Source organism: Ictalurus furcatus, chromosome 5 (genome assembly GCF_023375685.1).
Source record: "Ictalurus furcatus strain D&B chromosome 5, Billie_1.0, whole genome shotgun sequence".
In the NCBI taxonomy this organism is placed as follows: Eukaryota; Metazoa; Chordata; class Actinopteri; order Siluriformes; family Ictaluridae; genus Ictalurus; species Ictalurus furcatus.
In genome coordinates, this window is record NC_071259.1 from 32,456,592 (window position 1) to 32,470,499 (window position 13,908).

Sequence of the window (13,908 nt, forward strand, 5' to 3'; positions counted from 1 at the left end):
TTAGTGAATCATTTGGCCTTATGATAGGAGTCACTAGTGAATCATTTGGCCTTATGATAGAAGTCACTAGTGAATCATTTGGCCTTACGATAGAAGTCACTAGTGAATCATTTGGCCTTATGATAGAAGTCACTAGTGAATCATTTGTCCTTATGATAGAAGTCACTAGTGAATCATTTGGCCTTTTGATAGGAGTCACTAATGAATAATTTGGCCTTACGATAGGAGTCACTGGTGAATCATTTGTCCTTACGATAGAAATCACTAATGAATCATTTGGTCTTTTGATAGAAGTCACTAGTGAATTATTTGGTCTTGCCAAAAAATATAAATTTGGTCATACCATGTAAATAATAACATTTTTAACAACAGCGTAGCATCTGAAAATATAATTTTTTTCTTAATTGTGGTGGAAATGAGAACTAACTAGCCTTGAGTCCCTGTCATGCACCATGGCATGCATGATGTCACACATAAGGTCATGCTTAAGGTTAATATTTAATTTCACCTGAAATTAGGTGAATAGACCTAATATTGCTTTAATGTTGTTCTGATGTCCTTCCTTTCTTCACCTGGTCTTACTGGGCTCAGGCTGAGTGCTGACAGTCCGTTCCACTCAGATCTCCACTGGGAGAGAGATTGCAACGTCAGGAAGGGTAAGATCCAGTTCGGCCGCTGCTATCCCGGCCTTTCTGAGGGAGCCATCAACTTCCTGCGGAGCACGCTGAACAGCAAGGCCTGGTACATTCTCATCTTTAACACAAGCTACTCACATGTTAGGCAGCATTTAATCCACCAGAGCTGAGGAGGACAGAGTTCAGGTCCCGGGATCTGATCTCACGCCCATCAGATTGCTTAACATTTAACCACCGAGCTACAAAAGTTCTCAGAAATCATGAACACACAACAGTGGAGCTTTCTTCCAGCTTTATTTGGAATCATTCAAAGTAATAAAGGGTAGAAAATTAAAATCTCTTTATTATCGATGTATATATTAGTGAAGTTATTAACACAAGTATTCTTTGTATATATATTTGTATATATTTAGTCATATACTATATTTTATATATTTATATGAATATTTTTAAACGGTAAAAGTAAATGTCAATTAAAGAATGAAATTGTGTAAAAAATGTGTTTATTTTAAAATTAAACCCTGGAAGGAAAAACACAGTTTGCCTGTTTTAAACCCACAAGGGTTTATGATGGGGTTTTTTCTCCACATTTTGGGCTCATAAACACTCAGCTATGTTCTGGGAACGAGCAGCAGACTGATTTTTTGTGAAATTGATATCATTAAGGTAGACAGAGGCAAGACTATAAACATATTTGAAAAGTATCAAGATCTTAAAATCCCTTCTAGTAGCAATTGGGATTTTCCAGCTGGCATTGTAATGTGAGCAGACCCAGAATTGAACCCTGAGACACACCACATGATAATATATGGATTTTTGACAAGCGAGTCCGTATTGCTACGTAGTATTCAGGCATCTTACGTAATATCTAAAGCACTGATTTGTTTTGTTTTGTGTGTTTTTTTCTCCAGGGGAAGGCCGTCGGCTGCAGAGTGTCTCCAGAACCCGTGGTTACAAGGAGAACGAGGAGAACCGTCCAAGCACGCAGCCTCGATGTTCTGCTTCTCCACCGACAAACTTCAGGCCTTCCTGAAAGAGCGTGAGGCGAAACGTGACCGCGCTCGCACCAGAGTCACACAGCCACTCGGTTAAAGTTAAAAACAGGAAAACACACCACAGAGTTCCTGATCGCTAGGAGAATAGAAAAACAGCTTGACTAGAAGACACATATTTTTGATTTAGTGCAGGTTCTGTGACTTCAGCACAGGATTTACATCTTTTTTTTTTTTTTCATCTTTGCATAAGACTAAATTTGTTGTTTGCTTATTTATAATGATTATTGAAGTGAAATTATAACGATAAACAAATCAACAGTTCTCATGGTGTGCAGAAATCCCGAAATTATTAGCAAAAAAAATCTCCATTCGTAGCATTGGAGCATGAATAGCATTTCACGAATAGCACTGTTACTTCATTATATCTATAATGCTTCAGTGACAGTTAAGCACATTTGTTAGCATGTTTGTTTTTTTTTGGAAAGTTTAAAATAAACCTTATCAGCATTTTATTTCATCATAATATGATTCATAATAATCATAGTATCAGAATATTATTCTGAACACGATTGCATGTAATGTTTAACGAATGAACGTTATGGGGAATTCAAAATGGCGGCTACATTCATGCAAACGATCATGTAGACTGATTTACTCTTCTTTTGTAAACAGACAAAAATGTAGGAGGGTGTAAAAGGGGGTGTATTACATCTTATCGTACACCACAGTGAGAAATATAGACCCAGATCGCATACACATGACTGTAATCTACGTCTCATCGATGTTGTGTGCAGCTCGTTTGCTAATTATGAAGATGTCATCACATCATCACAATAGAGTTTTTAATCCTCTGGGTTTTTTTCTTCTTTTTTTTTTAGTATGACGTGTGATAGGTTTAAACCTGGAAGTATTTAAGACATCACGCCTCCTGCTTAAGATTTATGAAATATTTTTAAACATGGATAATTCTTGTTTACACCCCTAAACTGGAGAATAGAGTGATTTTGTTGTGCTCATTAAAGAGATATTCAGTGTGATGCAGAAAACAAAAACAAGACCTGGACGTAATTACGATTGCAGTAAATGTGTCTTAAATTTGATCGGTTATTGTGTGAATGTGACTGCATTGTTCATGTCAGATTTTGTGAAAAAATCTAATTAGGCAACTTTGCATGATTTTTAACTGCTCTTTCGTCTGTAACGTGACACGATGTCACGCATGACATTTTGCGTTAGTTTTAAAACTTCCAAGTGGTTGAATTATTTAATGTTTATTCATTACTTCATTGGAATGTTGTGTGATTTTTCAGATTTGACAAACATGCATGCAGGTTGGTTCATCTGATTGTAACTAAATAAAGAAATAAAGGTTATAGTCTGTCTGAAATCATCGTCAAGGGTTTTTGTTTGTTCCTTTGTTTGTCTGATGATGTTAGAACGAAAGTTCATGAAGCATGAATGTAGTCGATGACTTAAGATGATGTTCTGCGTCCAATATTTGCTTCTTTAGTGTGGTACTGGAGGTACGACTCCTAAGGCTAATCAAGGCAGTAGCTAACAAGTAACATGGCCTCCAGTTTAGCATTTAGCAAACTGAGCGGTGGAGTTTGTGGACGTGTTCAGTGTCTCAGACAGATTTGCTGAAAACTGTGTTAATAAGAAAGTGTTGAAGGTGTGATGATTTAGACCAGCACTTTGCTTCATGCTAACGTGGTAGCTATATTTTCTTTGTAGCTGCATATAATAAACCATAGACACACACACACATTAGTGAAATTTATCCAACCAACAAGCAAACATAAGACACTAAACACATTCTGATTACAAATAAACTTTTCTGGCTGATCATCAGGTTTATGGTGGCAGTTTGGTACATTTCGACTGGTAATGTGTCGTTTGAGAACGAGTCGACTCTTTGAGTCGGATCTTTTAAGAGAAACATATAGAGAGCAGACTTACACACATATGCTGTTTTTTTATATTTTTTTGGTAAAACATGAGCGTAATTTCACTCATTAATTAATTAATTTATGTTTAGTAACTGCTTAAATGTTTTAATGGAAACCTCTTTTCAACAGCTGAGCTATTTGTGTGAATCGTGAGTTTGACTCTCAGCTCTGTGTGGGTGAGGTTTATTATCGGCTAAATGGAAATAAATCTTCATAACGAAACACAATAACATTAATGTAGGAAACTCACTGTTTTTATTGTCAATGCAAAACAATTACGGGTCGTAATATCATAATTTCAAGCCGTTTGGGAGCCGAAAGAGTCGACTCTTAGTGGCGAGTCAAATGACATATCCATATCATACATCCCGGCACATCCTGCACCCTTGATTAAGGCAGACATTTATGTGCCTGATTCCAGGAATCATTGAGTCTATATTCGAAATAATCCATTAAATTACGCTTTCATTACGTCAATTCGGGTCATTTTTTACATTTTAAATTGTTGTATAGTTGTTGCAAATTTTTTAAACTATGTGTCTGCGAATTGCCACGATTTTAAATCAGGCCAATACTAGAGCCACCAAAAGGTCCTTAGGATGCAGGATGTGTTTGTGGATGTAACATCACGTCACTACACCGGTTTAGTTAGCCTGTTAGCATTGTATATAACAAGAACGACCGTAAGAAAGTATCATAATAAACATTATTAACGCAATTGGCTGCTGGAAAGTAACAATACATAGGTAAGCGCCATGAACGGCCATTATTTCTATATTTAAAAATATAATCTTCAGTTTTAAGAAGACCAAAAATAAATTAGCATTTCCCGCCGATTAGCACGTGAGCTAAGTTAACTAGCTGGCTCGCGTTGATTTCTATGGGCCAGCTACGTTAATATTAAATACGGAATATAGAAATTATCATTTTCAATCGTTCACTATATGTTGTAACATGTTTTATTCGCACCCAGTGGATAATTTATATATCGCGGCTCCATTTATTAAAAAAGAATCAGACGTTAATCAGACGAATCCATACTACTGTACTAAATAGTACGCAATGGCGTTTACAAATGGTGTACTGTGTAGTAGAGTAGTACAGTAGTGTGGGTAGGTTGTATTTCCCTGTGAAACCACTGTATTTTCCTTTTCCCTTCTCATTACGTCATTTAATTTATATAATAATAATAATAATAATAATAATAATGATAAAGATGATGATAGTAACAATAATGATAGCAGTGATGATAAATGTTTTATATATATGTATGTATGTGTGTGTTATTTTAATAGTGTATTTTCTTTATATATATATATATATATATATATATATATATATATATATATATATATATATATATGTGTGTGTGTTTATAAGTTTTAACTTCTATTTTTGATTTTTGTGTAGATTTGTCTGTCTTTTTGTAATATATTTTCGTCATCTTCATCAGCGGTAAAACACAATACACCAGCCTTTAATAATTAATTAATTATTTGTTTCAATGGATACTATTCACACAAAAAATATTCTTGTCACACAAAACAGTCAGATTTGTGTGTGTGTGTGTGTGTGTGTGTGTGTGTTTAGGGGATCATGGCGACCGGTGCTGATGTGAGAGACATCCTGGAGCTGGCAGGAGGAGACGCAGATACAGGACCAATCAGCAAGAAGGACATCATCAACTCCGACAAGGTTTTACACACACACACACACACACACACACACACACACACTTTTTTTTCTTCGACATTATTTGTTTTTTTATTCTTCTTTGTTTTATTTATTCTTCTTACTATTCTTTTCCCTTCTTTTTACACTTTCTTCTTCTGCGTCTTCTCTTTTCCTCCTTTCTTTCTTTTGTTCCTGTGCATTTTTTCCTTTCATTTCTCGGTATTTCTTATTTCTTCATCTTCTCTTCTTTTTCCTCTTCATCTTCATCCTGTTCTTCTTCTTCGTTTCTTCACTTTTACCTCTACCTCTTTTCTTACTTTTGTCCCTTTTGGTCTTATTTTCTTCTTTTCTTTTCCCTCCATCTTTCTTTTTTTGCCTTTTATCTTGTTTCCCCATTCTTTCTTTCTTTTTTTACTGCTTCCTTCTTTTCCCTCTTCTTCTTCTTTGCTTCTTCTGATGTCTCTCATTCTTTCTTTCTTTCTTTGTTCCTTTTGTCTTTTTTCCCTCCTTTTCCTCTTCATCAACAATAGTGTGTGTTCTGCTGTGATGTTCGTGTGATCTGATCAGTGTTGTGTTTTTCTTTTCGTTCCTGTGTGTTTAGAAAAAGGTGAAGAAGAGCACAGAGACCCTGACGTTTAAGAGGCCAGAGGGAATGCACAGAGAGGTCTACGCTCTGCTCTACTCCGATAAAAAGTACACTCAACACTCAACACTCATCCTCTCACACAGTCTCACTGCTCTCATTACAATAACAATAATTTATTATCCCCCCCTTTTCTTCTCTTTTCCTTTTTCAATCTTCTATTCTTTACTCCTTCTTTTCTGTTTCTTTTTCTTTTCTTTTTTTTTTACATTTTCATGTCCTTTCTTTCTTTCTAACTGTATAAATGCCACAAAAACACCAAAATGACTCTAATAAAATCTAGTATGTATAATAGCAATAATAATTATAATAATACTGTCTTCTTTCCCGTCTTTTGTTTCCCTTTTATTCATTTTTCTCTTTTCCTTTTTCATCATCTGTTCTTTTACTTCATTTCTGATAATTTTTTTAGTGAAACATATTTCAAAAGCAACATAAATAACTCTAATAAAATACTATGTAGTCTATTATTATTATTATTATATTTTTCTTCCTTTTTCACTATTCTTTCTTTCTTTTTTTTTTTTGCAAACTTTATAAATACCACTACAATACTCCAAAACCACCAAAGTAATAATAATTAGTATTAAAAATAATGAAACATATTTCTTATTTGGGCTTTTCTACGCCCCGTTGCCTTTTTTACCATCAGTGACTTGCACCAATTTCTCCCCCAAAAAATTGGAAATTTACACCCGGCAGAACAAAAGATAAAGGATGCAGTCTGTAGCTGATGCTGCTACACCAGCGCCATCTAGTGGTAGTCCAGTTAACTCTCATGTCTGTTGTTTTCGTTTTTATTTGTATTTTTATTGTAAAGTTCAGTCCAGAGCTGTATCCATGCAAACATTAAACAGATCGGAATTAAAAACCGAGGCTCATTCGATCGATAGGGAAATTACAGTTGCAGTTAAAACGATACAAGAAGATCTAAAGAAAATATATTTGTGGGGAAAAGGGGGAGCTTAAACTTCTCTATTCAAAAACGTATATCAGTAAACAAACTGTGTACATGGCGTCTGAGTGTGAAGGTTTGGGTGTGTTTTTGTTTATTATATGTAAATAAAGCAAGCAAGCAAACAAATAAATAAATCAATCTTTTGTTCTCCTATCACATGATGTGCTTCATTTTTGTGGCATTCTACAACTATCAGGTTTTTTGTTGTTGTTGTTTTTTTTTTTTTTTTTAGTGAATTTTACCTCTTGTCATGTTGTTGATTTGTAATTAGTATTTTCCTGTGTGTGTGTGTGTGTGTGTGTGTGTGTGTGTGTGTGTGTGTGTGTACGTGTGTACGTACGTACAGGGACGCTCCCCCTCTGTTACCCAGCGACACCACTCAGGGTTACCGCACGGTGAAGGCCAAGCTGGGCTGTAAGAAGGTTCGTCCGTGGAAGTGGATGCCCTTCACCAACCCGGCTCGTAAAGACGGAGCCATCTTCCACCACTGGAGACGAGCGGTGGAGGAGGGCAAGGACTACCCCTTCGCCCGCTTTAATAAGGTGAGGGATGGAGAGAGAGACAGAGAGAGAGAACGAGTGGAGCCGAGATATGGGCTGATGTGTATCGTTCAGCCGTTTAAGATGTGTAACAGGATCTCCAGGTCCTGGTGTGTAAAGGCTCAGATTTGCTCTGTGTGTGTTTCTCGGTCAGACGGTACAGGTCCCCGTGTACTCGGAGCAGGAGTACCAGATGTACCTGCACGACGACGGCTGGACTAAAGCGGAGACGGATCACCTGTTCGACCTGTGCAAGCGCTTCGACCTGCGCTTCATCGTCATCCACGACCGCTACGACCACCAGCAGTACAGAGTAACCACGCCCTCTTCTTATACAGCACACACACACATATATTACACACATTACATGTAGGTTACTCAATCACGCACAGTATTGTTACCATGGACACAAAACATACCCAGTCAAGGTCATGTGACTTGTAATTTTGTGGTTGTAATTTGAGTGCGTTTCAAATTTGCATATTTCTACATATTCATAGCTTCTTAAAAAAAATATGCAAAATAAAATAAATTTTATTAAATGTGTACCATGTTTTATAACCTTTGCTACGAGTAATATAGAATTATTTCTGTTCATCACGGTCTGTTCTGTGTGTGTTTGTGGATAACGGCTTCACTCTTTTCCCAGAAACGTTCTGTGGAGGATCTGAAAGAACGCTATTACAACATTTGCGGGAAGCTCACGAAGGTCCGCGCTCCGTCTGGCACCGAACCTAAAGTCTACATCTTCGACGCGGGACACGAGAGACGCAGGAAAGACCAGCTGGAGAGACTGTTTAACCGCACACCTGAACAGGTGAGAGAGCTTCGATTAGGCTCTGGAGAAACCTTAGGGTTGTTTTAATGCTGTTTGTCCTCCAGGGGGCAACGTGTGCAAATAATTCAGTTAAAACATGAACAGTGTAAATGCTGTACTTCACATAAGTTCTATCCACAGACTTGGACAGACATACAGATGTTTATATTTTAATAAATATGTTTACAATTTTATCTTGAGTATTCGGCGTCACAAAATCGTTCTTCTCTTAAATGCTGATTGTGTTTTAGTCGGTCTTTTTTCCCCTTTTCTATTTCTTAAATGCACATGTTTGTGAAAAATCTCTGGAACGCTCGCGCTCTCTCGCGGCAGGTGGCGGAGGAAGAGTACCTGATGCAGGAGCTGAGGAAGATCGAGACGCGGAAGAAGGAGCGGGAGAAGAAAGCGCAGGACCTGCAGAAGCTGATCACGGCGGCTGACAGCACCACGGAGATGCGCCGGGGTGACCGCAAGGCCACGAAGAAGAAACTGCCGCAGAAACGAGAGGCGGAGAAACCGGTAAAGAATCACGACCTGCGCACGGCCATGAGTCGTTGTAATATATACGTGTGGCAGAGATGTAGCCTGATACAAATACCTTATTTAGAATGAGAAGTGCGAGAGAGAAAAATTCTTCCAGTTTAGACCACGCCCACTTCTGGTTTAAATCTGAAAATATATAAAGATACCAGGTATTCCCAAACTTATTGGTTTTGTAGATTTGCGGATATTTTTGAAATGTAAGGTGATTGTGTTTTTGATCGGATGTGCAGCTCATGACAACAGTCACGACGACAGCAGAACGTCATGACGACACTGTGCCGGACATATTTATCATTATTATTATTATTTGATAAAATAATTTTTACATTGACAACTTTCTGATGTTATTTTTTAAAAAATTCCTAAATGAATAAATTTCCCGTCTTCTTTCAAGGCCGTACCTGAAACGGCAGGAATCAAATTCCCCGACTTCAAATCAGCCGGAGTGTCTCTTCGAAGCCAGAGGGTGAGTGCACTTCAATTTACTTTAAAAAAATATATATATATGTATATGGGGGAAAAAAATTCATCAGTGAAAATAAATAAGACACATCTGGCTGCACTTGTATTGTTTCTTTCGAATCTCAGGACCTGAAACTGACGCATCCAGTAGCCAGCGTCAGAAGTCACGTGATTAGCTGAACAGAGTTGACCTGTGTGCAGTTAAAGTGTCTCATGATCTCCATAGAAATACACCTGTTCCTGCGAGAACCCAGATTTTTTATTATTTTATTTTTTTAAGAGAACACACCTAAACACACAGCATCAAGGAACGATCAAAACAAAGTTCAGAAGAAAAAATATCCCAAACTATTCTTTACATTGATATTGACATTGTAGACTTTTATTTTATTGAATTTTTTAAAAAGCTTTTTTTTATAAAGGCAAGAATACAGCACTGGAGGAGTCCGTCTACTGAAAGTCAGTGACGAGTGAAAGAGGGCGTTAGTCAGAGAAGCAACCGAGACCCCCCCCCCCCCCCCCCCCCACACACAAACACCCCCCCCCAACCACACCCACAATAAACCAGCAATGTGTATAATCACAACAGCTCGACATATATATATATGTATATATATATGTGCGTGTATATAATCCATGATATGTCTTAAAAGCGTGTTTTATCTATGTGTTGATATCATATACTGTAGTTTATATGGCCCAGCTCTAGCCTGACGCTGGTGTTGAACCCTACACCCAGCTCAGAGTGTTCTCTCTCCGAGCTCGATGGATTAAACACAGCGGGATGACGGCTCGCAGCTTCCTTGCGCCTCCCTCGCTCTGACTATAACCTGATGAATCGGTGCTGCTCTGCGCCCACTCTCGGCGTATTCCTCATCCAGACTGATGGAGGCGCCTCGCTCTGTGTATCGGGCTTTTAGATCAGCGCTCGTACGTGTGTGTGTGTGTGTGTGCTGTGAAGCGGGCATTACGGGTGAACGATGACCTTGTTTTTAGTTCGCTGCTCCCTGTCGTGTAGTCTTTCGAGCTAACGACCCCTCCACCCGACCTCATGGAATTCAGATTGGCGATATCGCTTCTATCCGTCTTTTTAAGCTACGTGTCACACATTTATGTGTCGCCACATGTATTTTTTTTTTTTATATATATATATATATATATATAAGCGACTTTCATAAGTTTATCTTGTACATGGACCTGAGTGAAGAAGTACTGTCCCATTTTACAGAGGAAAAACTTGTTTATTTTTTTCTGAATACCAAGTTTTGACACGTTGCCATGGGCAGCATCGACGCGTTCGCGTTACCCCGCCTCGGCCAGTTTATATATATATATATATACTATATATATGTGTGTGTGTGTGTGTTTTTCCAGATGAAGTTACCGAGCTCTGTAGGACAGAAGAAGATTAAAGCCATTGAGCAAATCCTCACCGAGCAGGGAGTGGGTAAGTGTTCAGATGCTTGGGTATTCTGTCCCGTATGTTAATGTGAGGGAATTAAAACGAGAGAGTTCCTCCTGAGTTTAGGTCCTCTCTATTTATCTCCGTACTGATCTCATAGAGGTTATTTTTCACAATGGTGTGCGTACAAAAGCTGTATTTATGGCCAAGCAGCGGTGAACACCTGCAGCTAGTTAAATGATTTTTATTTATTTATTTTCTCGGCTTTTCCTCGCAGTCTCTCTCTCTCTCTCTCTCTCTTTCAGCTCATAACAACTTGAGAAGCGTTAAAAACGTACAGGATTTTGCACAAGTTGTTCTCGAAAGCCTTGCGGTTTTGTAATAATGATCTTTATTTATTAAATACTCGGATCTTCTCAACGTGCGTTCCCTAAACGAATAAGGTTGAGATTATGATGAATAAGCGACGTGCGTAGGGAAAGTAGGTTGTTATTACAAAGTCGTTATTATTATAAAGATTAATTAAAGCAAAAGAATCACGGCGAAGATAGTAGGTAAAAGATATCAGTACATCAATTACGATATAGATAAAACGATTCACAGTTACTACTAACTAACTAAATTACTAATTTACTCACTGTAACTCTGCGGATGTTAAAAACTAATAAATGTCTTGCGGTCTCAGATAAGACCGTTTTCATCCTGGATTTATAAAATGTTTAAATAAAGAGTTCCTTTTATACTCTGAGATGTAATAAATTCGACTTTAGTTACGGATACCGTGAAACCGTAAACTTTTCATTGTAAAGCGAATTTTACATTATTTGCTGTGCTTGTGTGTGTGTGTGCGCGCATGTGTTGCAGACCTGAACCCCATGCCCACCGAGGAGATCGTGGCGATGTTTAACGAGCTGCGCAGTGACCTGGTCCTGGTGTACGAACTGAAGCAGGCTCACAGTAACTGCGAGTACGAGCAGCAGATGCTGAGACACCGCTACGACGCTCTGCTCAAAGCAGGAGGCACCGGCACACCCCACAGCGACGGTACGGCCGGGCCAGACTCGCAGAACTGGGCCGGGGTGGACGACATCAAAACCGAACCCAAAGAACAGATCATCGACGTGGTAGGAGCGCCGCTCACGCCCAACTCGGTAACCGCCTTCGCCTCCCCCCCCCCCCCCCCCCCCACACACACACACACTGAACAAAACTATTTTATTACGCATTACACACAGTTATTTCACACTATTACACACGCTAGTAAGTTTTACACGTACACGCTTCATCATGTTATTACGTACCAGATAATTACACACTTTTTTTTTATTACACACTAATGTATTAACGCACTACACACTTATTACATGCTGAAATTCATTACGCTATAAATCTTCACGTTATTACACATTATTTCACGCGCTATTAAGTAATTACACCCTGTATCGCGTTATTACGTTCTATCACACACCAAATCAATAAACTCAGTATTATTGCATTCTCTAATTGATCTATTAAACACTATAACTTGTTATACTTTATTCCACTATTACACTTCGTTTCACAATTTATCAAATTATTACACGCTTTATTTATATATCATTTACTATTACACTCTTCTCGCGTGCTATTACACAATTTAAATGATTACATCCTGGAAGTATTACACAGTGTTACGTGCTGTAATTTATTATTTATTAGCACACGTTTTACACGTTACGGTTTATTACACAACAGTACGCACTTTATCCATATTTCATACTAATACGCACTTTATTATTACGTTCTGTTAGACACGATTCAGTTGTTGCACACTATGCACTGCGTACTTTATTATCACGCAGTAATTTGTTAAACATTATAATCTGTTGAGTTATTACACGCTGTTAGACACGTCATTGCATATGTCGTCGGTTGTTAATCACAAGGGATCACATACTTTTTTGACCTGATCGATTAAGTTATTACACATTCATATTTTATAACGCTCCTCTCCTTTAAATCTCATTATCTCCAGACAACCACTCTAATATCTGCTCATCCGAAGTGACGTTACGCTCTTCTCTTCTCCGCAGCGTAAACGCAGAGAGTCGGCCTCCAGCTCCTCGTCCGTGAAGAAGATGAAGAAACCGTGACGTGCCTCACTTCCTCAACTCTGACCGAAAGACTTCGAGAACGTCCTGAAGCGTGCGTGGCGATGAGATGACCGAGGCGTAGGACGTCCATCAGACTTGCCGGGGGGGTTTTTCTTCTTCTCTTTATTAAAACCTGAACGGTTCTCTCAGTAAAGCGCCGCTGCTGCTCATCGTCCTTATCTTCATCACGTTCCACTCAGAGGTAGCAGGTAAACTGTGAATCGCTACGGAAATGAACCCAGACGTAATCATGGAAGAACAGAAGGAAGAAGGAGGGTTGGAACTTTTTTCTTTTTTCTTTTTAAAAAAAACAAAAACAAACTCCTCCCGTGTGTGTTCGTAGATTATAATGTACAGTACAGTCCTGGTCTTTTCAGACACGTCCCTCACTTGACGTTTGCCTCTTTTGTTTCTGATCCCTGCTCTGAACCAGACAGGACAGACAAAATGGCCGCCGAAGTGTCCTCTACAATGTCTCTGTTGCATCCGGCTCGGAAAACTGAGCTACCGAGCAACCGGCTTAATAAATGTGTTCCATTTTTAAATATATATATATATATATATATATATAATTTTTTTGGGTGGTTTTTTTTTGTAGTGCTATGCGAGTTTCACTCATTTCACAATTATACGTTCACGTGTGCTTCACTTTTCTAGGGTTAATTTGGTGTTTGCCGTCAGTGAACTGTTTAATAAAGGGTAATAAACTAGTCAGTGATGATTAGTTACAATGTACTGGTGTGTAAATATCGTATTACAATATTTAAAGACATTTCTGCGGTTCGTTGTGTCTCGTTTTGCAAACACAACTGCCAGCAAATAATAGTATTGAGTGTTGAGTGATGCGTGATACTTTTCTTTAACGTGTACAAAAATAAATCCTCACTGAAAAGGAGGGAAATAATAATTTACTAAATTGTTTCAAATCACAGGATACAATATTGATGTCTCAGAAAAGTGTATTTTGACATCATTTATCACAATGAAATTGAATTTTATATTATATTAAATCATATACCCCACAACCAAATCCCTCCCTCGACCAAATACCCAAATACGAGGTGGCTGTGGCTCAGGTGGTAGAGCGGGTTGTCCACTGATCGCAGGGTTGGTGGTTCGGTTCCCGGCCCACATGCCAAAGTGTCCTTGGACAAGACAC

General features: G+C 38.4%; 2 protein-coding genes across 3 annotated transcripts in view; both read left to right on the forward strand.

The window, feature by feature from the left end:
- Positions 1-3,464, forward strand: part of obscna (obscurin, cytoskeletal calmodulin and titin-interacting RhoGEF a) — a 50,076-nt gene extending 46,612 nt beyond the window's left edge. The window contains exons 83-84 of the mRNA XM_053625923.1: positions 592-741; positions 1,547-3,464. Coding sequence (XP_053481898.1) covers positions 592-741; positions 1,547-1,727 — 331 coding nt within the window. The 3' untranslated portion in view covers positions 1,728-3,464. The remainder of the gene's footprint in view (positions 1-591; positions 742-1,546) is intronic.
- Positions 3,465-3,995: 531 nt separating this feature from the next.
- Positions 3,996-13,572, forward strand: dmap1 (DNA methyltransferase 1 associated protein 1). Of its 2 annotated transcripts, XM_053625972.1 has the most exons (12): positions 3,996-4,325; positions 4,990-5,034; positions 5,170-5,274; positions 5,855-5,946; positions 7,201-7,396; positions 7,548-7,706; positions 8,043-8,210; positions 8,544-8,729; positions 9,148-9,219; positions 10,590-10,662; positions 11,482-11,768; positions 12,690-13,572. In XM_053625972.1, exons 3-12 carry the CDS (start codon positions 5,176-5,178, stop codon positions 12,747-12,749), a joined length of 1,392 nt encoding a protein of 463 aa, XP_053481947.1. In that variant the 5' UTR covers positions 3,996-4,325; positions 4,990-5,034; positions 5,170-5,175; the 3' UTR covers positions 12,750-13,572. The 2 variants fall into 2 exon arrangements, with proteins under 2 accessions (XP_053481947.1, XP_053481946.1); XM_053625971.1 differs by lacking the exon at positions 4,990-5,034 and having other exon boundaries at positions 3,997-4,325.
- The last annotated feature ends 336 nt before the right edge of the window (positions 13,573-13,908 follow it).